The 21,491-nt window shown below is 37.8% G+C and overlaps 4 protein-coding genes across 8 annotated transcripts in view; 2 read left to right on the top strand and 2 right to left on the bottom strand.

The window, feature by feature from the left end:
• The window catches only part of LOC105448579 (adenylate cyclase type 2), a 43,035-nt gene extending 39,593 nt beyond the window's left edge, over positions 1-3,442 (bottom strand). For both annotated transcript variants that reach the window (XM_011687239.1, XM_011687240.1), the window contains exon 1: positions 2,761-3,442. In XM_011687239.1, the coding sequence (XP_011685541.1) occupies positions 2,761-2,773 (13 nt within the window). In that variant the 5' untranslated portion in view covers positions 2,774-3,442. The remainder of the gene's footprint in view (positions 1-2,760) is intronic.
• Positions 3,443-4,884: 1,442 nt separating this feature from the next.
• Positions 4,885-9,292, bottom strand: LOC105448578 (histone-lysine N-methyltransferase E(z)). 3 transcript variants are annotated; one of them, XM_011687236.1, is made up of 12 exons: positions 8,946-9,292; positions 8,495-8,808; positions 7,821-8,060; positions 7,522-7,738; positions 7,169-7,192; positions 6,861-6,961; positions 6,602-6,779; positions 5,923-6,297; positions 5,544-5,834; positions 5,286-5,468; positions 5,049-5,214; positions 4,885-4,969 (listed from the first exon to the last, which is right to left on the bottom strand). In XM_011687236.1, the coding sequence occupies exons 1-12, from the start codon at positions 9,127-9,129 to the stop codon at positions 4,909-4,911; spliced, it is 2,334 nt and encodes a 777-aa protein (XP_011685538.1). In that variant the 5' UTR covers positions 9,130-9,292; the 3' UTR covers positions 4,885-4,908. The 3 variants fall into 3 exon arrangements, with proteins under 3 accessions (XP_011685538.1, XP_011685539.1, XP_011685540.1); XM_011687237.1 differs by having other exon boundaries at positions 7,169-7,189; XM_011687238.1 differs by lacking the exon at positions 7,169-7,192.
• Positions 9,293-9,457: 165 nt separating this feature from the next.
• Positions 9,458-14,004, top strand: LOC105448577. Its single transcript, XM_011687235.1, has 3 exons — positions 9,458-9,869; positions 10,232-10,431; positions 11,956-14,004. Exon 3 carries the CDS (start codon positions 12,007-12,009, stop codon positions 13,912-13,914), a length of 1,908 nt encoding a protein of 635 aa, XP_011685537.1. The 5' UTR covers positions 9,458-9,869; positions 10,232-10,431; positions 11,956-12,006; the 3' UTR covers positions 13,915-14,004.
• Positions 14,005-15,631: 1,627 nt separating this feature from the next.
• On the top strand, positions 15,632-21,471 carry LOC105448576 (protein transport protein Sec24C). Of its 2 annotated transcripts, none has more exons than XM_011687233.1 (15): positions 15,632-15,776; positions 16,306-17,226; positions 17,319-17,438; positions 17,530-17,709; positions 17,786-17,981; positions 18,069-18,184; positions 18,383-18,793; positions 18,960-19,086; positions 19,165-19,325; positions 19,472-19,651; positions 19,790-19,991; positions 20,070-20,264; positions 20,349-20,540; positions 20,828-21,018; positions 21,095-21,471. In XM_011687233.1, exons 2-15 carry the CDS (start codon positions 16,306-16,308, stop codon positions 21,236-21,238), a joined length of 3,336 nt encoding a protein of 1,111 aa, XP_011685535.1. In that variant the 5' UTR covers positions 15,632-15,776; the 3' UTR covers positions 21,239-21,471. The 2 variants fall into 2 exon arrangements, with proteins under 2 accessions (XP_011685535.1, XP_011685536.1); XM_011687234.1 differs by having other exon boundaries at positions 15,767-15,853.
• Positions 21,472-21,491: the final 20 nt, after the last annotated feature.

Here is a 21,491-nt window from a genome sequence, read left to right as displayed (position 1 = left end):
ATAATATGAAAAATACCACCGTATGCTATGTCAATATATATACTCGGAATGTTAACGGCATTTAGTACTCTTATCATCATTACAATTACTATCGTAATCTATATATGTGCCGCCGCACATAAACGCGGAAATGGAGACAAGTAATGAAAGGATTAAGTCGCGTATAAAGCGCTTTATCCGGACAGAGGCATTCGCTTTGTGCCTGAACCGTAAAGCCTTGCATTTAACGGAATGCAGCGTGTTGCTGCTGCCGCTGCTGCTGCCGCTGCTTCTAGCTGCTGCTGGTCGCGACTTCACATACACCCGCGAATGCATTTGCTTGGCGCGGCTTCCGGAATTATACGTATTTTCACATGGCGTGTGTGATGACGTCGCGCTCGTAAACCCGCTCGTAACAATCAGTATTTGTGTAAACGTACGCGGTCTCCCGCTATTATTTCCGTGTTTGCGTCGTGATTATTAAACTTGCGGAGCGTCAAGGATCAAAATAAACCGCCGTGGACCCGTTCGAGAATTTGGAACTTGGCTCCGCTCTCTGAACCATCTTATCGTCGCGCGATGACGAAATTAGCAGCAAGAAATGTATAGAAACTACGACGTCCCCCGAAAGTTTATGAGTTATTCATGCGCAATGAGAGATACAAATTAATATTCGCAGCTGTGTATATGTAAGGAAAAAGCTAAGCTGCGCATATATTCAACAGCTATTGACTATTCGAGTATTGTTAGACTATGTTGTACTGTAATACATATAAAACAATTTTATGTAAAATTATTATTAATTATAATTAATAATATAATCGTTATAATTATGTATTATAATTATAATTAATAATTAAGTAATTGTATGTTTTAATTATAATTAATTTTATGTGAGAGTTAAATACGCCAAAACGTTAGATATGCCAAAGTGCATCCATCATGATCTCTTTTGAATGTATATTTAACGATATATACCTAAAATCAATTTTCTCTTCATAAATGTGAAGAGAACTGACTGACAAGCACCTTCTAGAGATATGTTCTCCGGAGCACGAATAATAATAATAATTTTATGTAAATTATGTTTCAGGAAAGAAAAATAATATTTTTCTTCTGCTGTAATAAAAAAGTGAGATGTAAAACTCGATGACAAATAAAGAAATATCTATTTCCTCCGTTAAAGACTGCCTTTTATGTCAGTATAACAACGATGCTCGCTCGGGAAATACTCGCGAGGGCAACACGCGAGCTGAGCGGCCTTGTTTCCTCGAGAAATGTTATTATGAAGCTTGGAAGACGATACAGCGCGGTGACGTGATTATGAAACACGCGATGGACCAGATTTCACATGGACCGGGGATGCCGCGAAACATCGATGCGAAATACCGCGGCTCGAAGTATCGTGAGTAGTACAGGTGCGCTTTAAATCCACGGAATTTACGTTCGCTCGTTCGTTTCTCGCGGAATATCTCGCAAAACGAGAGAAAGAAGAAAAGAAGAGAGAAAAATATCCGGATCAAAGAGTCACGAGAATTAAATGCAGAGTCCTATGCGGCATGTTTAAACGGGCTCTCTTTGCCGTCACATTTTTTGCGATTTATTCTGTGACGTGTACTGATACTTGTATAAATATATTTAAAAAAACGAGTATATTTATTAAAATGTGAATTTGTTGAAACGAATACGTTCGCGCGTATTTACGTGCAGCAGTCTCGCGCGGGGAATAGTAAACGCGCAGTAAAAAGTTGTGCGAGAGCGTTTTTGAGACGAGAAACATTTTGTGGAGCGTCTATGAGAAGAAAAAGCGTTTCTTATATATATTATAATGACGCGTTGACGTATTTAAAAATAAAATTCGGCAGAGGTTTTGTCTAATGAGACAAAACAGATCTAAGACAAATTTATTTATTTAGAATTTTTATAGTGTAATCTTTATAGTGTAACTACGTTAAATGTAGTATTTACCAGTTTCATTATTTATTTTTAAGGCTTAAGATATCAAAATTTAATTTCGAATTATAAAATTACATTATAAAGATTATTATTAAAATTACGTAAATTTATTTCTACCAAAAGAAGTTATCCGATATCGTATACGTATGTATGTAACGTTCCTTAACGAAATCATAGTTACCAGATCTCACGTTTAGTTCAAACGATAAATTTATGAAAAATGAAAATTAAATTCATTGGGTGATTTTTTAAATAATACTTTGTGCATCTTACAAGTTTTGCAATTTTCGACAGATTAAATTCTATAAACACAACAAATTTTTGTGCAATTTCTAAAACCGTCTAAAACGTTTTAGCATATTTTTAATGTTAGTGAACTATAATGTGAACTAATAAATAAATTAGTGAATTTCTTAAATAAAACTTTCATTTTTTTATAAACATAACGTGAAGATCATAATTTTCAGATATTGCTGATGGCATGCGTCATCGCATTTATATATTTACAAATTTTATTTATAACAGCAAGAGTATAAATGTATCTCATGTAGCTGTCATATCATATAATAAAAGCACTTTTTCATTATAATTTTGTATTGTCAAAAAATCATTTCTGTCACAAAAATACAATATTTATATAACATATTGTATTTTGCAGCTTAATTGTATTCGACTCACACTATATGAATATTGCAATACTTGGAATAATTTCACTTATAATTTTATCATTTTTTAGAAAAAGATAAATCGGAGACCATCGTTACTTATCTCTTGCAATTTTAATACAAAACTTCTGATAATTAGTTTCTCTTAAAAAAAAATTACCTTCTTCTTCCATGTTTGCGGATGAGATTTTCTCAGGCTTGGCCTCAATCCAAATTGGTTTCCTCCTACGGGTCGAGTATCATCGACGGCGCGACGTCGCTTTTCTCGTGCACTTCACCTTCTCCGCGACATGTTTATCCGTTGCGCGTTGTCTAAATCTCCCAAATTTACCATCCAAGAAAGCGATTCGATTTCGCGCTACTCGTCCCCGCGCACATCGACTCCGGTACGTGCGGATCGCAGAGATGAATCCAATATACGCGTGTAAATATTTACCCCCGGCGTCGGGTCCAATCAAATTTTTAATGCGCGAATTTTCGCGGTTTCCGCGAGGTGTGCAGCTCCGTTCGACGGTATCATTATTAATTATTTCCTTTGTCCTCGATTCGTTTTCCCTTTTATATTTTTTCTTTGCAAAAGAAAGCGACAAAGAAACGATTCGCGCAACGCATATCGGCGAGAAGTTATACCGCCGGAATTAAGCTTTTTGCTAATCGTAAATCAAACGCGAATTAATTCTCGAGCTAGATTTCAGGGATTTAAATTTACTACGTAAATGGAGATCGAAACTTGATTTATCATACGATTTACGTTACTTTACTTTCTTTTAAATGAGCTTTTTCCGAGCTGAGATTTTCCACGGACTTTCCGTCCAACCGCTTTCGCAGCCGCGAAGCTTGCAACTGGTGGCCGAATTCCCACGTCGGGATTGCCGAGACGCTTCCCTACAATCTCTTCGCGGTAACTCCGTTGTAAGCTGCGCGAAAGCTTGTGTCATTCGCAACGCTTTAATCCGGGCATAATCGTCGGGAGAGGCCACTCGCGATTTCGAGGCGTACGCGCGTTCATCCCCATCTTTTGTGACTGTAATCCTCTTTCATAAATACCAAATTTGAGAAATCATTTTATTAATTGATTTTACGATACGAAAAGCTCGATTGTATCAAGCTACCACAGCTGTTCTGAAACTGATAAAATTTGATAATTATATACTTTTTCTTACGTAATTCTAATGAGAAAAAATTCTCATATTTCGTAATACTTAAAAAAATTTTTCATATTTCGAATTTATAAAAATTTGACGAAAAACGTCTCATCATGTATACAATGAAATGTATAATTATAAGTGCATTCTTTTATTTTACGTATGTACAAATTGTAACAAATATATTTGCTCTAGTAATTATAAATTATAAATTGACAGGTTACACAGAAAAGAGTACAAAAATATCATATAAAACACTTTTTAATAAATGATATATACAATAATTGAAAAATGAGATTGACACATACAATTCCGCTTATATAACAGTGTTAAACGCAAACTGATTATTATTCGTCTGTTAATCAGAATTCGTCATCCACCAGATATTTATCATAATTTCATTTACTCATTTTGCGATATTGTAATAATATTACTATAATAATTTCTCACAAACATATCAAGATATTTAATTACATTTACATATAAAGAGAAAAAAAGAAGGAAAACTGAAGTTAAAATCTTCTGTTGTTGAAATTTGTCTTGCATCTCTTTCTTATATATGTAAAACGTTTGTATCAGTCGAAATATTTACAATCGGTATGTCTAATTTCTCAAATTTCTCTATTATTTCCAAATATCTAGAGATATCAATTTTTCAAAATTTTCATCTTATGAATTTCTGCAGCGTTTATCGCAAATATTGCATTTTGCTATGAGCTTTTCTTGTAGTGCGAGATATCGCCATAAGTTACGAGACATTCATGATAATTTTTCTTTTGCTGCTTGCGAATTTGTAGCAGTCCGTTGATCATCAGCGTTTGCACTTGTGTTGTCCTCTTCAGTTACTGATTATTGTATCAGAATGTCTGTTATTTTTTTCATATATTTTTAAATACTAAGAAATTTGTTTTATTTTTGTTAAATAGAAAATAAATTAAACGCATAGATTTTAGCGTTTAAGAAAAAATATGTTCTTTATATTAACAAATGAGTGAGAAAAATGCTTATTTCATTTCCAATATTTCAGCTGTATACATCTATTTAATGTATTACTTATATACCCATCTGTGGTCATATGATGTGTATATATATATATACATATATATATATATATATACACTTTATATATACTTTATATATATATATATATAAAGTATAAATTCTTAAAGAAACTCCATTTCTCGCTCAATACCGACAAATTTAAGTTGCTCCGTTGGTCCATATCTAAAAATTATCATGATTTATACAGTTTCCATCACGCAATTGATATATCATAATTAATACTACTTCACAAGTAATATACCTATAATCGAAAAATAATTCTTCACCAGGCTGAATTGCTCTCTTGGCAAAAATACCTATTCTGTGGTCACCGTTCACCATCATTACTTTTGCATAACAATTAGGATTTATCGAATGATTGGCGAATCTTATTTTATTCCCCTTTCTTGTTGCATCAACGACAAAATCTAGGAAATATCCTTTAATCTATCTTGCTCTCAGTTATCTACCGTATTCACCACATTTGCATCGTACTCACCATTGTTGAGATTGAATAGAAAACTGCACATGTATTTGTCATACACTTTTCCTCGTCTGCCGGCTTCATCTTGACTAATAATCTCACCACAATACTCGGAAATAAATTCATTCTTCGCCGCCGATTCTTTTAGGAAAATCCCCCAACCCGCTACATCCGAAGGTGCCATCAGAAGATGCTTGTCTGCATAATAACATTTTCTTATTTTTTTTTCTCCTCTAAACAATGTGGATATGTTCAAAAATTTATTAATCTTACGAAGACCACGTTGAACGCTGACATTCTTGCAGGATATTTTAGTGATGTGAAATTGATCAGCGCCACACGTTTGACAAAGATCCGGGTCGCATTCCCTCACGGCTAAATAACACGGGCATTGTTTCGTGTTGCACTGGGCCTTACATCTACAACCAGGAAATCGATTCTGGCACTCGCTGCTACACTGACAGAACTTTTCGCAAAAATTCTGCGCCTGTATGCAGGGACACGAGTTATCGCACTGGCGACCCGGGTGATCGCAAGGTGCGAAATTATGAACGTGATTAGCGCCTATATCGAAACGAAACATTAATTAGAAATTGAAAGAAAAACATACCTTGAGCTCGAGCATTTTTCGAAACTGATCAATGAAACGTACCAGAGTCTTTTTTAAGTTGTATCTTTCTGCAATGCATGGACCACAAGCGGTGCTTCTTCTTCTTCTTTCGCGGCGGCGTGAAGTCCTTGAGATTTTCTATCGCGGGAATGTCCGAAGCCTCTTTCTGCGCAAATTCGTACACCTCCTGGCAAGTTTTTGTCAACATGATTTGCGCTAACGCGCACGGATTGCCGGGGAAGGCTTTGTGCAGAGCCCGGAACACGCTCTGCTCCGAGCCTGTCCACGAGAATTCGCTTTCAGTCTTGATTCGTTTGCCAATCCCTAACAGCGTGAATGGCGTCTGATTTTCCGGCTGCGCCTGATCCTCCATCATTTCCTCAGATTTCGAGTTTTTGTTAACGTTCTGCTTGAAGTCTGATTTAAAGCATAAAATTCTTAGAATTTTATTCGAATATGTACAGTCGTGGACAGATCGACACATTTTTTTTTTATAGGTTTCAAAACGCACCAATATTTTGCAAATGCGAACCACGATTGGTGTTATTACTGTCTCTAGACTAAAGATAGCATATCGTAGTTCGCATTTGCAAAATATTAGTTACCTATAAAATACATATTATGTATATTAATTATATATTAGAAACCTATAAAAAAACAAAGTGTCGCAGCCGATCTGTCGACTGCACATGCAATGTGACTATACATATATTATATTCACCCTGACAACTGCCTCCTTGACCGTACTTATTGCTGTCGTTGCTATCCTCGCTGCTCGCTTCGTTACCAGAATCGACGCTCGCTTGTTTCCGTACCTTCCTAGGACCACCGCGTTTCTCGTCGCCCTCCTCTTCTTTCGTGTCCGCTGCCTGTGCCGCCAGTTTCTCCTTCATTCCCTCCTAAACGTAAAGCTTATGATGTCAAATCTGTACTTGGGGAAATATGCATTCCGTTGAAGCACAGCGTAACACGTGGCGTACCAGGTGCATGTAACATTCTGTCCCGCATGGCTCCGCAAACGGTTTCAAATCGGGCCCCTTCCGCTTCAGCAAATTCGGACCTGGATGGCAAGCTTGAAGACCTACAAGCAACATCATAAACTCACTACGAATCAGTACTCTCGTCGGCTAATTCGGCGTAGTTGAATGGAGAGAAATTTAGTGGACACAGCGATGAAACGATGAATGAAATATGATATGCGGATGAGCCCTTGACGATGTCTCTGTGCTAAACAAAAAAAAGCTTCCGATCGATAATGCATTAGTTTGTATGCAATGTTGTTCTTTACCTTGCGGCGAGGTCCCCCTGGCTGCTACGATAAATCAGGAATCACAAATTATTGTAATTAATAAATTTTCAATTTGGAAACACTTAAAATATTGTACAACACTTGTAAGTTGTATTTGTGCGAAGTATTTCTTGTGTGTTGTTAATTCTCTATTATCTCTATCTCTATTAAATACTATCTATTATACTCTAATAAATAATTAAATACTATATATTATACTTATACTTTATCTCTATTAAATACTAGATTAATTAAGCAAGTAGATAAGTATTAATGCTAATTTTTTTTAGGATTATACTTCACAAAATACAACTTAAATAATTACGAGGATCACTTTATTGCGGCATACTCACGATGTAGGAAGCAGTCGTACTTGAAGCATCTCCTGCAGAACAGGGTATGGAAAGAATGCATCGTTTGTTCCCTGGGTACACTTCTCGCGTTTATACCGTCTATATTGGGCGTGCATTCTGGCGGTAAAACATTTGGATCGGATCTTTCTGTCAGTTCAATGTACTTTTCTTTCAATTCCTCGGGTCTTCCTTTATCGGGAAACATGCTCGATATTGCCTGAAAATGATAATTACAGAGCAATTACGTTTACAGGATTACAACTAACGTTGCATTTATTTGTGGTATTCGATTTCCCTACATTAAATATATGCATCGATGGAAACGGAGTAGCCGCCGTCTTTCCACCTTCACTTTTTTCTGTCTTGACTTCAATCTTTATTTCAACGTCTTTCTTGTCGTTTTCCTTGTGATTCTCTTTCTCCTTTCCTTTCTTTATCTGGTCCCGGTCCTTGTCATCTCTCTCATAATTTGCCAGAGCGTTCACCAAATCGACGAAGATGGAATCGTCCATGAAACCGGATTCCCTGTCGCCATGGACCTGCAGCCAACGATGTCAGTTAGACAACAAAAATCACATCCGCACAATCGCCAAGTCCCGAAACACAATGGATGTAGTTAGCCTTGAGCGGTAAGAAACTGACGACAATCGTAATCGATTATTCTCTTCACATTTGATTGAGATTGATCGATTTCTTACGGGTTAAGGCTTACTACATCTATTGTGTTTCGGGACTAATGCAGATTTTAAATAAAGTTTATCAATTTATCCACAAAAATCCCAACTTAAGGTATCATTTTAAAACCTCAGGGGTGGCATGACCCCTTAAGATTTAAGAAAATTGGCCAATTATAATCGATTATTCTTTTCACGTGAGATAAATAATCTACTGTAAGCGATCAATTTTCTTAAATCTTAAGTCATAAGTCTCATTGTAGACGCCGCTTAACGCACGTCTCGATTACCCTCCGTACCTTCCCGTCGTAATTCTTTATAAGCTCCTCGATGAAGGTACCATCTTGATCCAGTATCTCGTCGCCCATGTAAGGAATGTTGTGCAAAACGGTCTCGTCCTCCACCATGAAGTTCTGCTGAATCGGCGCCCACGTATACATGGTCGGTATAGGTGTGACCGCGTTGATTATCTTCACGGGGCAGCTCTGCACGTCGCCGTCGGGACCGGTGATCTCGGCTTTCTTCATGCAAGAGAGATGAGGCGGGATGTCCTGCACCGCCAGCCACATCGCCTTCCCGTCCGCCCAGCGCTTCTGCTCCGCGACGAGGAGCTCTGTGCAACAAACGATATCGCGAATATCATTCATCGTGAATACTGAAGTACGGAGAGACGCGGGGTGCGCTAACCCCATCGGCGCGAGCGGCGCTGTTGTTATTTTCGAGCGTCACGGCGGCGCGGTTACTACTTGCCTGTCATGACTTTACGATTCTGGTTCCACGCGATCTTCACCTCGTCCGCGCGCTTGTAGCGTTTCATCTGCCGCAGTCGCATGTATTCCGATTTCACCCTCTTCCTCCATTCCGCCGTAACTTTGGCTTTCGACATAGCGACGTGAACGCGCGATCTTCGAGCGGAACTAACAAACGCTGCCATACATCGATATACGCATCCCCTTCGTCTTTTCTTGTCTCTCGGCAGACCCTCCCCCCGAGCTCACGAAAATAAAATAAATTCGCGATACGGCCGGTGTCAACTACAACACATCGATCGACGTCAAACTGTGGTCAAAATCGCCATTTTTGACTTGGCGAAGCGTACGGAAGAAGGTTACGACCGCAAAACCAGATGGCGTTGCTATTCAAGTGTAGATGCATGCGCCAAATGATGTTGGCGTCGCACACGCGAATAGCGTTTCCCCATTGGTCGCGAGGATCGCCCTTCCTTCACGCGAGCTGGCTCTCTCCCTCTGATCCCTGGGTCTTTCATGTTCGTTTCGTGCGCTCGCGATTGCGTGGGGAACGCGCTAGTGTTTTCCGGTCGTTGCGTTTATCGAGTATATTGAGTTAGGTTAAGTTATGTTCAATTTCATTCTTTGACGTGCGAGCCTCTAAGTAAATGGGCGCGATTGAACTGTATGTACATTCGTGTGTGCTATGACTCGGTGGGACGTATCGCCTTGTCGCAGAGTTTACGAAATCCGGAGCAGCCTTGCCTCGAAACGGTGGGCGCAAAGGGATAGAAGGTCTTATTGTTGATCGAGACAGTTGAATTGATTATTCCAGTGAGATTATATGAGTGTTCAAGGAACTGTGTATTTTTACTCGAGGCCTCGACAAAGTACTATTAAAGACCGACATTTTATGGAAATTTACTTGACTGCCAAAACCTGAATGGTTAGTTCATGATACAATATCAATTTGATTTGTTATTTTATTCTGAAGTTTTATAATTAAATACATACATATAATATAATGTTATATATATATATATATATATATATATATATATATATCATGATATTCGACTTTTATTCGAAGCTGCACTTTTATTGTTATTATCCGTGTTTGATTATATTTATATAAACAATAAAAATATATCTTTTTAAGGAAACACGTACTTTCGCAGCAATTGCTGCGTAATATTTTTGCATTGTAAATATATATGCTTATTTAACGCATCTATATTTATAATAAAATATAAATTTAATTATTTGCATAAGCTAATTACTAAGGTATTTTGTCGATGATTGAAACAGTTGATGAAACCAATTCTTCAATTATTCCTGAGTCCATTGAGCCTACTTGAGACTACAGCCACGAAAATTTATCCAGAACTGGCGATTTTTAACAGTACCTTGTCAGTGCTCGAAGGAAGATAACGAATGACATTTGGATCGCACACATATTTCGTTGAATAAAATATTTTAAAGAAATAACGGAGCAACATTATATTTTGGTAAGACATTACAAATAATAATGTATTATTCTTAAGAAAATCTTCCCTCATTTTTACTTTATTATAACATTAAAAACAAATTCTTATCAAATTAAATTATTTAAAAAATTTTTTTTAATTTACAAGAAAGTTGGAAATATACTACCAGAAGTAAAATATTTCCATATGTCAATTGATAATTAAATGGATTTATTTTAATATACATTCTTACATGTGCACATATACTATCTTCCTATTATAAAAAAGTACGTTTTTTTCTAGCTAAAAAATTTGTTATTTTTACATTGCTAAAAAAGTTATGAAGACTGGAATTAAATTATTCTAATGATAGAAACATATCATCTATGTGTAACACCTACACAATTGTGCTATAATAAGAATGCATGAATATAAATTATTGATCATGAATGTAATTATTTATTTATGTAGAATCATATTTTTGTTTAAAAATATTTTTATTTAAAAAAAGATGCTCTTAGATTAATTAATAAATTTGTAAAATTGAAAAATATTTTTTTGTTAGGAAATTCTTTTATAGAAAAAAATATGATTGAGAGAATAATTTATTTTAATGTAAAAAGGAAGAAATTTATTTTCGCTGTTTGAATACTTTAAATCTCGAAGATAAATGTATTTACAATTGATTTTATACGCTTAATATTATCGGTTTTCGAAGTACGTAACGTCGATTACCCATTAGATTAGAGGATATATGCGATCTAATTTTGCTATCAAGTCGATATTGCGCAACGTATCTGACGAACATACACGCTTCTTCGAAGAAACGTTCACCAATTGGTGAAAATAGAGTGACATAGAAGAGGCTCGGTGGCAAATGTAGGAGCGCGTCGAATTTTCAGACTATATTCCACGAAGTAGTAGACGTCACCACTATGCGGTGCCGTCGTTATCGTCTGCCGTACCGGTCCCTGCCAAAAATGTTTTTCTACGAATTCCCATTTCGATATACAGACCAGAAGTCTCCCAATGTAGAATTCTTATATATTACACCTAATGATTAAAAATACATTTTTATTGACACTAACCGACTACAATTCGTAAGAATATTATATCGATCTAGTGTTGGTGGACTTTGGAAAGGAAATAATGTTACATAAAGAAAATTAAAAGTTTATAATAAAATTTCCTTTTTTTTTTTACGAAAATTAGACATACAAATTTGAAAATCTGTCTCGATAAAACAATGATATTTTCTTCATTTTTTGCCAACCGAAGATTATCGGAAGTGAAGGAGAGGCTCAATATACGATCGAGTACGGCATAAAAAATTTTATTTTGAACGCTTTTTTTAAATACTTTATGCTCGGCTTTTGATAAAAGAATGTCGCATGATATTTTCAAAAAATGTAATACAATATTTATATTTTATATACTTACAATATTTTTTTGTAAATGTGTACACATAATATAAATATATATATACGAATAATCAACTTAATAATTTTGCTATTTATTATGCTAATAGCAGCTTAATATGAATTAATATTTCATTGTTTATTTCAGACTGGAGTGCTATGTTGATTGCGGTGATTCAGTTGCGAGCATACGTACATGATGCTGAGAATGGTGTGTCCAAAATGCCATCATCGCTTTCCAGTACTAGGATGCTGTTTACAGTGCAACGATGAAATTAACCAAAAGAAAATGAAGGAGAAAGAGGAGAAGAAACAAAGAAATGAAGAAGAAAAGAGAGAAAAAAAGGAAAAAGAAGTAAAGAAAAAAGAAGAAGACGAAGAGATAGAAGAAGAGGAGGAAGAGGAAAAAGAAGAAAAAGAAGCGAAAAAGGAAGAGAAGATAGCTGCTAATACGATCCGTTCGACGACAACCTATTACGTTAGTAGCCTCCCAGTGTCGCATGGCTACACCAACGGCAGCAGTTGTTTTATAAATCCATCCGAAGAGCTTCATGAACCCACCACCATCTTTCAGTCGCGTGCGGTCAACGGCGGCTCCAATGTTGAAATTACCGGTTCCGATACGCTGGAGCTCTTCTACGACATACAGACGTCGTCGATGAAACAGAATCATCACCATCCGCTGTTAAGACCGCCAATGTATCGATCAAATGACCCCTTCATCGTGACCGAAAATCTTAACTACGAGATAGCACCTTCCGAGCAATATGTCGCAAATACATGCGAACTCACTGGCGGCAGCGTTACCATTGCCACACCCGATACACAGTCGGGTGGTCGCCTGATACAGAATACGGAGGCCGAAATTCTGATGCAAGCCCCGCAAATCAAGCCGAAGCTCACGGGCGGCGGTTGCCTGGTGCAGAAGAAACTGTCCGCCGAGGATGAACGATCGACAACGTCCAGACACACGAAAAACTTCGCGTTCGTCAACAATAACGCTCATCGGATGTTCGTCACGTCTCCCAACGGTTATTCGGAATTGCCTGGGAACGTAAGGGTGCTGTCGTCCGGGACGATACGAGACGATGAGAATAACGAGGTGGCGAGCGCCGGATCGCGGCAGCGACGGGCACCGAGCGTGATCAAGACGAGTGACTGCTGCGAGTGCAAAGGTACATTTCAGCAGAACCACTGTCAGTCCCACAGACAGCTGTTCGACACGTCGTCCCTCGTGGACAATCGTGACTCGTTGCTGTTGGAACCCATCGGTAACGGCGTGCAGTTCCGTGTGAACGCCACTGTACAGCTACCCGCGAACCTGGGCCAGTGCACGGTGAACATCACAGCGACGACGACGACGCCGCCGAACCAGGTCGTGGCGATGAAGCTGCCGGGTCGCGGTAGAAACAACTTTCACGGTGGTGGTCTCGTGCAGCCGAACGAGTTGGACTGCGCGAATCATCAGGTGAATCAGGTGGTTGCGTCGATTGGAAACGACAAGAGTCACGGTAACGTCGAGCAAAGGGAGAACGAGGCGTCGATCACCCCGATGTCCTGGCTGTCGACTTCCTGGAGCAAGAGCCTGGACGCGGACGTGAATAGGTTGCGCGAGGTGAAGAGATTGCTGCAGATCTGCGGCTGGTACCACGAGGGTATCAGCTGGCAGCAGAGCGAGAACCTTCTCAAGGACGCGCCCATAGGTCGCTGGCTGATGAGGGACAGCTCGGACAGTAGATACACTTTCGCGGTGTCTGTGAAAACGGCGAGGGGTCCCGCTTCTATTAGGGTGCACTATTTCCTCGAGCACTTTCGGCTCGACGCCGAGCCGAAGTTAGCGTTGGCGATGCCATTTTTCAATTGTCCGATCAAAATGCTGGAGCACTACGTCGAGTACTCGAAGAGGATGGACGAGCATCGCAGGGAGGTGTGGGTCGACTACAGCGGACAACTGTACAGCCAGATCTATCTGACCAGTCCTCTTGTCAAGGAAGTGAGATCGCTGTCGCATCTGGCTAGGCTCGCCGTGAACCGAAGCAAATTGCCCACTGACTGTTTACCGCTCTTAATTAAAAACTACATCAAGGAATACCCGTATACGCTTTGAGTGTGTAATCACACATCACACGATGCGTTTCTCTTCCGATATACATATGTATATACAAACATACATACATATATATATATATATATATATATATATATATATGTTTTTTTATATATATAAGCAAGAATTTATTTTTATATACTGCAGTTCTCTAATGGCTTATTTTTCGATAATGAAAACCGATTATGCCTTCAATTGTACTGATTATAGATATTGTGGAACTGTAAAAACGAATTGGGGTTTGCGAATGTAATTATACAAAGGGACATACAGACATATGCACACGTGTGCGTGCATGGATGTGTTAATGTGTATGTATGCGTGTGTAATAAATAAGTTCTATTGAATAAATATGATAGAATTTATTATAGATATGTATGTACATATATACATACGTTATGTATTTGTATATATAATAAATTCTATTGTAATAATTACTTATGTTATTATCACGCATATTTAATTTAAATAACTTAGTATCTTATTTAAAATTTGACTAACGTTTTTATTCCTTGAGATAAAATATTTTTTGCATAATGAACGATGAAAAATCGTGTTTATTTATATATTCTTTGTACATTGCAATATTTATATGTTTATGCGAACTATTTGTGAATTGATCTCTCGCTACATGAATTATAAATCGAGCGATTTTGTTTCATTTTCTTTTATTAATTATACAAAAAAAAGATCTAACGTTAATTATATGTTTAGCGTCAAATGTGTAACAAAGATATGATTAGTTTAAAATGTATCATTAAGATTTGAAATTAATTCTTTATAATAGAAATTAATGACTCTTTTTAAAATCCGCCGGATTTAATTAAAAAGATAGGTTTTAAATATCAACTTTGAGATATTTTTCATTTATTGAGTTGATGAATAAACGGAAAGACAATAACAGTAGATTTTTTTGTGTTGCTTGAAATCTCCCCCCAAAAAATTTTGCACTTAAAACAGTTAAAACTAGATAAATGTATAGCGTGCTTTCCAATTTTAGTGACACAAGCCGACATAAGTATTGTTTTGTCTTTACTTTGTTTTTATTTATTATATGCCAAGAAGAATAGACTAATGCTTATGTCACTTATAAAATGGAAAGCACTCATTCTTGACAGAGAGAGAGAGAGAGAGAGAGAGAGAGTGCGTGCATGCGTGCGTGCGTGCGTGCGTGTGTGTGTGTGTGAGAAAACATTTTGAGTGCAAAAAATGCAAGTAGCACGAACAGACCGTATCGCCCATCCGGTGAGAAATCTGAACACACCCCGGCCTGCGGAATTTCTAATAATTCATTACAGATTGCATGCGTCGCGAAAAATCGCATTGTATGCCGTGGAGAAGAATTAAAAGTAAATAAAAAATTAATCGAAATCGTAAGAGTAAGCTCGAATAAATACGGAAGATTACACGCGAGCTATTTTAAAGACTATAAATATATATACCGAGGGAAAAAGTATAATTGGTATCTCATGAGGCGTTCGAATGTCGCCCGCGTTGTCTCTCACATTATGACGTCAGAGACAGTCTAAATTTGCCCTTATCAATAATTATTACAATCTGACGAGCTGCGCTCTATGCAATAAATAATTTATTAAATCTGAAAAGAATTATAGCATCGCTCGAATGCTGGATATACCGTGCGCTTGCAATTCCGCATCGAATTTTAGTGGTCCGAAAATTGTAGCATGACGTGTCTTGTCAGCGTGTATCGGACGCATGCGCAGTGCTGCCTTACGTGGCATCGGCAGCAGTCGCATCGGTGGACAGTTACATCGAGTTAAATTGACGTACATTCTCCTGTACATCCTCCCGGACATTAAGATTTGTTATGATTCAGTTTAAAGCACACTTTACAATATAACGTACGTACAGTGTATACGTTAAAACAATTGTATACAGAGTTCAACGGTAGTCTCCACATGTGGTAGTCTTAGGGGAGGTTCGAAACGTTCGCATATGCATTTACTCACTTCCACTCGCTAATATTTAATGTCTTTTCGCTACCTTGCGTTCTGTTCAAACAAAAGCTCGCATTACGCGCGCAGGTGGAACGTGGTCGCGTTTCGCACCGTGTTGTAAAACAAAAATGACATTTCTCTTTATAGGTTACCTTTCACTTTTTGAAACATTTTGGAGCTTTATTTATTTTTTGTTTCATTAATTTCATCCTGTCTGTATTATGTGTATTTTATATTTATACCATGTATACTAGTAATTATAGGTAATAATTAAACCTGTACCTGTGTACATATTTATTCATTTATTTTTTATTGTGCTAAATCTCTTCATGTGCTGTTCTTATATAAGTTGAATATCTGTACACACATTAAGCGTGCACTTTCAATATGCCGTAATAAATTTTATACATGTGTGTAAATTTTGTTGCGACAGATGCAGCATATTCCAGACGTAGGAAGGCAGCATCCGTACGCTGCGTCTGTGCCTCCGATAAGCAATCAACCAGGCTATTTAAAGCAGCCGATTGTGGGAGAGCAGAGTTCACAAATGCATTCTCAGTTACTGTCGGCACCACCACTACCACCACCCATGGATCACCCTCAAATGATGAATCCTCCGCCGACAGGCGTTCCCGGTCTTCAGATACCTTCGCGTTTACCACCGGGTTTACCGCACGGACCCGGGCAAACGTCTATAGGTTATCAAGCTCACGGGACCAATCTGCCGAATGCCAGCCTACACCATCACCCATCTGGAGTACCACCGTACAACTCCGCGCCGCCGCCGTTATCGTCGCATAACTCTGCGCCGCCGTTGCCGTCGCAGAATTCCGCGCCGCCGTTGCCGTTGCAGAATTCCGCGCCACCGCTGTCGTCGCAGAATTCCGCGCCACCGCTGTCGCAAAATTTCGCGCCGCCGATGCTGTCGCATAATTCCGCGCCGCCGATGCCGTTGCATAATTCCGCGCCGCCGATGCCGTCGCATAATTCCGCGCCGCCGTTACAGCCGCAAGTTTTAGCAGCCCCAACGAATTCGGACTCGTCGCAATTCCCCCCTCCACCCCTCTTAACGACGGGACAGTCCATAGCGAGCCCTCCAGCGTCCGGCTTCTCTCAAGCACGACAGAATCAATATTTGCCTCCGACTATGCCCCCGATGCCAGGCCAGCATGCTGCGAGTCCCGCAGGGCCGGGCTTAATGCAGCCTGGACAGAGACAGTACGGCTCTCCCATGCCTCCGTTACCAGGACAGACCTTAGCCAGCCCTCTGGGGATGAATCGCGCGTCGCCTGGCATTCACACTTCGGGCTATCAGCAACCAACGTACCAACAGCCAGGATATCACAATCAGATGGTACAGTTACATATTAAAAAAAAAAAAGTCTATTTTGAAAATGATTTAAGATCTTTTGTAGACAAGAATAACGATTGTTCTTCTCTTTGCAGGACATGTACAATAATCAAAGAAGCCCATATCAAAGTAATACGCCCAATGCTACAGGATATCAGCCAGGATTGCAGCCCCCGCAAGCTAGACGACTTGATCCAGACCAAATGCCGAGTCCAGTTGAGTTCAAATTCTTGTCAATTCATCTTATATGCCAACGTAAATTTATTTATTTCAAATAAAAATCAAATCGTGTCTTTTTTTACGTAGATTCAAGTGATGCAAGATGATCAAAATATGAGAGGCGGCGTATTCGTGACGAATCAGAAAGGTCTGGTGCCGCCTTTGGTAACAACAAATTTCGTAACTCAAGATCAAGGAAATACTTCTCCCAGATACATCAGATCCACTATGTATACCGTTCCCACTACTGCTGATATTATAAAGCAGGTGAAATGAAACAGATTAAATTTTTTTATTTGGCTGCCTCGCGCTTCATGTTATAATACATTCGTATCTTACGCAGACTAATGTTCCCTTTGGACTTGTGATAAGTCCGATGGCTCGTATTGTGCAAGGAGAGTACGAACCACCAATTGTAGATATGGGTGAGGTTGGACCAGTACGTTGCGTACGTTGTAAAGCTTACATGTGTCCGTTTATGCAGTTCATTGATGCTGGCCGAAGATTTCAGTGCATGTTTTGTAAAGCAACGACAGAAGGTAACAATTACTTAAGAATTGCTTCGCAAGTATTTGCAAGTTTTTCGTTTGCATCAAATCATTTATATCTGTGTCTCCTGTGTTTAGTTCCAAATGAATATTTTCAACACTTGGACCACACGGGTCAACGCTTAGATCGTTATGAGAGACCTGAGCTGATGTTGGGTACATTCGAATATATAGCCACAAAAGATTATTGCAGGGTAATATAAATTAATCAACATTTTAGTCACTTACATAAGATCATTCAATAAAATTTTCAAATTTTGCGGTAATAATGAAATGAATTAAATCATCAATATTTTAGAAAGCAAAATAAAAATCAAGATTATTTATCTAAGCCGTTGAAATTATAAATTTATAGAATTACGCTGATTGCCGTGTGTTGATTCTTTTCACAGGACAACATTTTTCCAAAATCACCAGCCATTGTGTTCATAATCGATGTATCATACAATACAGTTAAATCGGGATTAGTAAGCTTATTGTGTACAAAGATGAAATCCATAATAAAGAATCTACCTATTGATGATGGACAAACCAAGAGCAACATGAAAGTTGGCTTTATAACGTACAACAATACCGTGCATTTTTACAACATCAATCCTTGTCTTGCTCAACCGCAAATGATGGTTGTCGGAGATATTCAAGATGTATTTATGCCACTGCTGGATGGATTTTTATGCGACATCGAGGAGAGTGAGGCGGTCATCGACAGTCTTATGACGCAGATTCCTCAAATGTTTGCTGACACTCGAGAGACAGAAACGATTCTTGCTCCTGCCATACAAGCTGGATTAGAAGCATTAAAGGTACTTAAATAAACGGCACGCTTATAAATAAAATTTAGAAAGAAGATTTAGACTTATGGATAAATTTTATTTATCGTTAGTGATTAAACGCAAGTTTAATCACGATGAGCGAAATTCATTCAGTGGAATTCAGTGAAAATATACATAATTTTGCATATGATTCCAGGCGTCCGAACGTGCTGGCAAATTATTGATATTCCATTCGTCGTTGCCAATTGCCGAAGCACCTGGGAAATTGAAAAATCGTGATGATCGTAAAGTACTTGGAACAGATAAAGAAAAAACGGTATTAGGTATGTATTTTATCAATTTTATGGCATTAGAGTAATCACGATTTGTAATTTATGTAAAATGATTTTGTTTTTCCGCAGCTCCGCAAAACACTGTCTATAATAATTTGGGTCAAGAATGTGTTGGTGCAGGTTGCAGTGTGGATTTATTTATATTTAATAATTCATATGTAGATATAGCAACAATCGGTCAAGTTTGTCGTCTCACGGGCGGAGAGATTTATAAGTACACTTATTTCCAGGTGAGCTATAACGTTATAATAAGAAATGTATATTGATACTAATTATTTTTATTAGAATATTTTATGTAAAATATATTTTTAATATATTTATCTTTATAAAACAAAAAAAATATTTAAGAATATATCCTTGAAATTTCTATTTGTAGGCTGATATCGATGGCGAAAGATTAATTTCAGATATTATTAATAATATTAGTAGACCAATTGCTTTTGATGCCGTTATGCGAGTGCGTACATCAACTGGTGTTAGAGCAACCGACTTCTACGGACATTACTTTATGTCTAATACGACCGACATGGAATTAAGCAGTATAGACTGCGATAAGGTATATTATCTTATCATGTTAAGCTAACTTAATTGCCGTAATACAATTACAAAATCACGTCGCTACAATATTAGAGAACAAACAGTTATCTGTTACTATTTAGGTGCTTTAATTTAATCTTTTTTAAATTCTTTCAAGGCTATTGGAATTGAAATTAAACACGACGACAAGCTAACGGAAGACGAAGGTGTGTACATTCAAGTGGCTTTGCTGTATACCTCCTGCGGTGGCATTAGAAGATTGCGAATCATGAACTTGGGCCTGAAAACCTCGTCGCAAATGGTTGAATTGTATCGCGCGTGCGATTTGGATGCCATCATAAATTTCTTTTCTAAGCAAAGTGAGTGAGGAGTGAGAATGTCGTATGACGATAAAAATAATGCTTTTCAAACAATAATATCTGATCGTGATCCCTTAGATGTTTTCAAATTATTGGAATCTACACCAAAAACGGTAAAAGATAACCTGATCGCACGATGCGCAAACATGCTGGCTGTATATCGAAAGCACTGTGCAACACCATCCAGTGCTGGACAGTTAATCTTACCAGAATGTATGAAATTACTTCCGCTCTATATAAATTGTTTATTGAAAAATGATGCATTAACAGGAGGTAAAGTACACTCTATATGGACTCTATATTTAGCTCTAATAATTGTATTTATATTATTTAACATTGAACTTATTTTTCTTTCAGGAGCCGATATGACCATTGATGATAGGTCTTATGTAATGCAGGCGGTTGCAATAATGCCCGTTTCTATATCAGTTGCATATACTTATCCGAGATTATTTCCTTTGCATGATGTTGATCCTGACGATACGGAACTGCCTCCAATGTTGCGTTGCTCGATCGATAAATTTACAGACGATGGCGCCTATTTACTTGGTAATTATTATAAAATTACCGTTCACAATACATACGTAATAAAAAACATTATTTTAAATAACAAATTACGCAGTTCGACAAAACATCTTGCAAATCCATAAAGAATATCATTTGTTCCCTATAGTTTCTTTTTATACTCAATACAGTTTCTAAAACACTTTGCCATACCGCAAACAATTCTAACAGTTTAGAAACTTGTGATTGTTACATATTGTTCTCTCTTTACGGACTATAAAAACGAATATTAGCATTGATAATTTATGTTTATCTTGCGTTTTATTTTGCAGAAAACACTATCCATATGTTCTTGTGGTTGGGCATGGCACTTTCTTCCCAATGGGTACAAGGTGTCTTTGGAGTATCTTCGGTGGTCCAAGTCGATACAGATCGTACACTGCCGATACTAGACACTCCTTTAAATAAGAGAATTACAAATATCATCAATCGGATACGTGGCGAAAGACATCGCTGTATAAAAGTAAATAACTTAATATAATGTAAATTATATAGTAGATTACACTAGAGCGCAATACATTTCTGCTTCTCTGTTGCAGTTAACGATAGTGAGGCAACGTGAAAAATTGGAAATGGTGCTGCGCCATTTCTTGGTTGAAGATAGAGGAACCGATGGAAGTCCTAGCTACGTCGATTTCCTATGCCACATGCACAAAGAAATAAGAACACTTCTTAGTCAATAAATAATATTTTTTAAGTACTCAGCTAGCTTGTACTCTGGCTCTTTCGCATCGATGATTTGTTCTAAATCTCATTGCCTAAAGAATTTCAAGCAAGGCTTTGTACTCGATCATTGTATTTTTGTGCATCTTAACATGCATTAAGCGTTACACAGACACATATATATACACACATACATGCACACACGGAATGGTTCACTTGTGCGTAGTAAATATTTTTACTATTTTAAATAATAGAAAAAAAAATTAAAACTAC

The sequence above is a fragment of the Wasmannia auropunctata genome, unplaced genomic scaffold, assembly GCF_000956235.1.
Source record: "Wasmannia auropunctata unplaced genomic scaffold, wasmannia.A_1.0 LD336083.1, whole genome shotgun sequence".
NCBI classification, from domain to species: Eukaryota; Metazoa; Arthropoda; class Insecta; order Hymenoptera; family Formicidae; genus Wasmannia; species Wasmannia auropunctata.
The sequence above is the reverse complement of the archived record's forward strand: the minus strand, read 5'-3'. Positions and strand labels throughout refer to the sequence as shown.

Bases quoted from the DNA above. Each gene is read 5' to 3' on its own strand.
- LOC105448577 (XM_011687235.1), top strand. From the start codon at position 12,007: ATGCTGAGAATGGTGTGTCCAAAATGCCATCATCGCTTTCCAGTACTA.
- LOC105448578 (XM_011687236.1), bottom strand. From the start codon at position 9,129: ATGGCAGCGTTTGTTAGTTCCGCTCGAAGATCGCGCGTTCACGTCGCT. The intron at 7,739-7,820 runs GTAGGGAAATCG...TATCATTTTCAG, and splicing joins CATCGATGCATATATTTAAT to GCAATATCGAGCATGTTTCC. The intron at 6,780-6,860 runs GTACGCCACGTG...CTTTACGTTTAG, and splicing joins CAGAATGTTACATGCACCTG to GAGGGAATGAAGGAGAAACT.
- LOC105448576 (XM_011687233.1), top strand. From the start codon at position 16,306: ATGCAGCATATTCCAGACGTAGGAAGGCAGCATCCGTACGCTGCGTCT. The intron at 17,439-17,529 runs GTTGAGTTCAAA...TTTTTTACGTAG, and splicing joins CAGACCAAATGCCGAGTCCA to ATTCAAGTGATGCAAGATGA. The intron at 18,185-18,382 runs GTAATATAAATT...TTCTTTTCACAG, and splicing joins CCACAAAAGATTATTGCAGG to GACAACATTTTTCCAAAATC.